The 1,954-nt window shown below is 55.7% G+C and overlaps 2 protein-coding genes across 2 annotated transcripts in view; one reads left to right on the forward strand and one right to left on the reverse strand.

The window, feature by feature from the left end:
* Positions 1–284, reverse strand: part of EMH_0084800 (uncharacterized protein) — a gene marked incomplete at both ends in the record, with an annotated part of 1,745 nt that extends 1,461 nt beyond the window's left edge. Inside the window, one exon of the mRNA XM_013500820.1 lies at positions 1–284. Coding sequence (XP_013356274.1) covers positions 1–284 — 284 coding nt within the window.
* Positions 285–808: 524 nt separating this feature from the next.
* Positions 809–1,675, forward strand: EMH_0084810 (uncharacterized protein; the record flags this gene model as incomplete). The annotated part of the gene is made up of 1 exon (XM_013500821.1): positions 809–1,675. The coding sequence occupies one exon, from the start codon at positions 809–811 to the stop codon at positions 1,673–1,675; it is 867 nt and encodes a 288-aa protein (XP_013356275.1).
* Between the last annotated feature and the right edge of the window lie 279 nt (positions 1,676–1,954).

Genomic DNA, 1,954 nt, shown 5'->3' on the forward strand with positions numbered 1-1,954 from the left:
GTAGACAGTTGATGCTGGTGTGTTTGCTGCTGTTGAAGGCGCTTTGGCGTACTCTTCTCTCCCTCGTTGTGCTGTTGCTGCTGTTGCTGCTGCTGTCGTTGCTGCTGCTGCTGCTGCTGCTGTTGCTGCCGTTGCTGCTGCTGTTGCTGTTGCTGGGGTACACCAGCATAGCTAGGGAAGGCTACAGTGCTTCGACACCTCCATGAGCTAAGCTGCAGCAGCAGCCGCTGCTGCTGCTGCTGCTGCTGCTGCTGCAGGGGCCGCTGGAGCCGCAGCAGCAGCATGTTGCTGCTGCTCGTGCTGCTGTATCTCCTGCTGCGGCTATCTGCTGCAGTTGTTTTGCCGCATAAACAAAAAATATAATAAAATATAATTATAATTAATAAACAATAAAAATAAATAATTATATAAAAATTAAATACACAAAAAAAATTAATAACATAGCCACAGGGGGCCCCCTTGGTTGGGGGGCCCCCCGCATAGGGGGGCCCCCGGGGGGCCCCCAGCTCATCTTTTTGGGGGCCCCCTAGGGGCCCCTCATTGATATATTTATGCATCTTTTTGCTGTTTCTTCTCTTGTGTTTTATTCTATTTCTTCTTCCCGCGCTGTAAACCCTAAACCCTAAACCCTAAACCCTGAGACCGCATTGAAACGCTAAACCCTAACTCAACCTACACAGCAAAACAACCGCAGCAACAGCAGCAGCAGCAGCAGCAGCTGCAGCAGCAGCAGCAGCAGCAGCAGCAGCCGCGGCCTGCTGCTTCCTCCCCTTCAAAGGCACAGAGGAAGAAACCCGACGGCTGGCGCATGCAAGAAGATACAGAGGTCATGGGGGCCCCCCTAGGGGGCCCCCTAGGGGGCCCCCTGGGGGGCCCCCTGGGGGGCCCCCAGGGGGGCCCCCTTAACCAGGGGGGGGCCCCCAGTGTACCCATGGGGGGCCCCTGTGAGCTGGCTGTCCGTTCTTTTGTTGAATCCTTGTGGCCGCGGTGGGTTGAACCCCACAGTTTGCTGCTGCAGCAGCGCGGAGCAGCAGCAGCAGAACAGCAGCAGCAGCAGCAGCAGCAGCAGCAGCAGCAGCAACAGGACTGTTTGAGAGTTGTTGCTGCGAAGCGGTTGCTGCTGAAGACGTGCGGCACTGTCTGCTGCTGCTGTGGCTGCATCACTAACAGCGAGCAGCAGCAGCAGAAACAGCAGCAGCAGCAGCAGCAGCAGCAGCAAGAAGATGAAGCGGTTGCAGAGGATCTGCTGCTGCTGCCTGTCTCCTCAGGAGACACCCCACCCCTTTCTGAGGTTGTTGCTTTGCTGCAGCAGCAGCAGCAGCAGCAGCAGCAGCAGCAGCAACAGCAGGTGCAGCCTCAAGTGCAGCAGCAGCAGCAGCAACAGCAGCAGCAACAACTGCAGCAGCAGCAGCAGCAGCAAGAGATGCTCTTTGATTTGCCCGCAGGTATGGAAAGAGCCAAAATTTGCCTTGCTATTGTGCAGCAGCAGCAGCAGCAGCAGCAGCAACAGCAGCAGCAGCAGCAGCAGCAGCAACAGCAGCAGCAGCAGCAACAGGACACAGCAGGTGCTGAGCATCAGTCTGTGTTGCTGCTGCAGTGCTCGACCCCCAACTGGGATGCCTTCAAAGCTACTATACCCTGGCGCAGCTACAAAACCCTAAACCCTAAACCCTAAACCCTAAACCCTAAACCCTAAACCCTAAACCCTATATATTGCCCCCTTAATTCCCTCACGCAGCTACAAAACCCTAAACCCTAAACCCTCAATCCCAAACAAATAGGGTTATCGAGACAGCAGCCTTGCTGCTGCAGCAGCACTTGCTGCAGCATCTGCTGCAGCAGCAGCAGCAGCAGCAGATGTTGCTGCTGCTGCTGCTGCTGCTGCTGCTGCCCCCTGTCGGAAGCAGGTAAAAGGGATTTGCATTTAACCGGTTGCTGCTGCTTTTCAGAAGCT

This window comes from Eimeria mitis, genomic scaffold (assembly GCF_000499745.2).
Source record: "Eimeria mitis Houghton genomic scaffold, Emh_scaff5907, whole genome shotgun sequence".
NCBI classification, from domain to species: Eukaryota; Apicomplexa; class Conoidasida; order Eucoccidiorida; family Eimeriidae; genus Eimeria; species Eimeria mitis.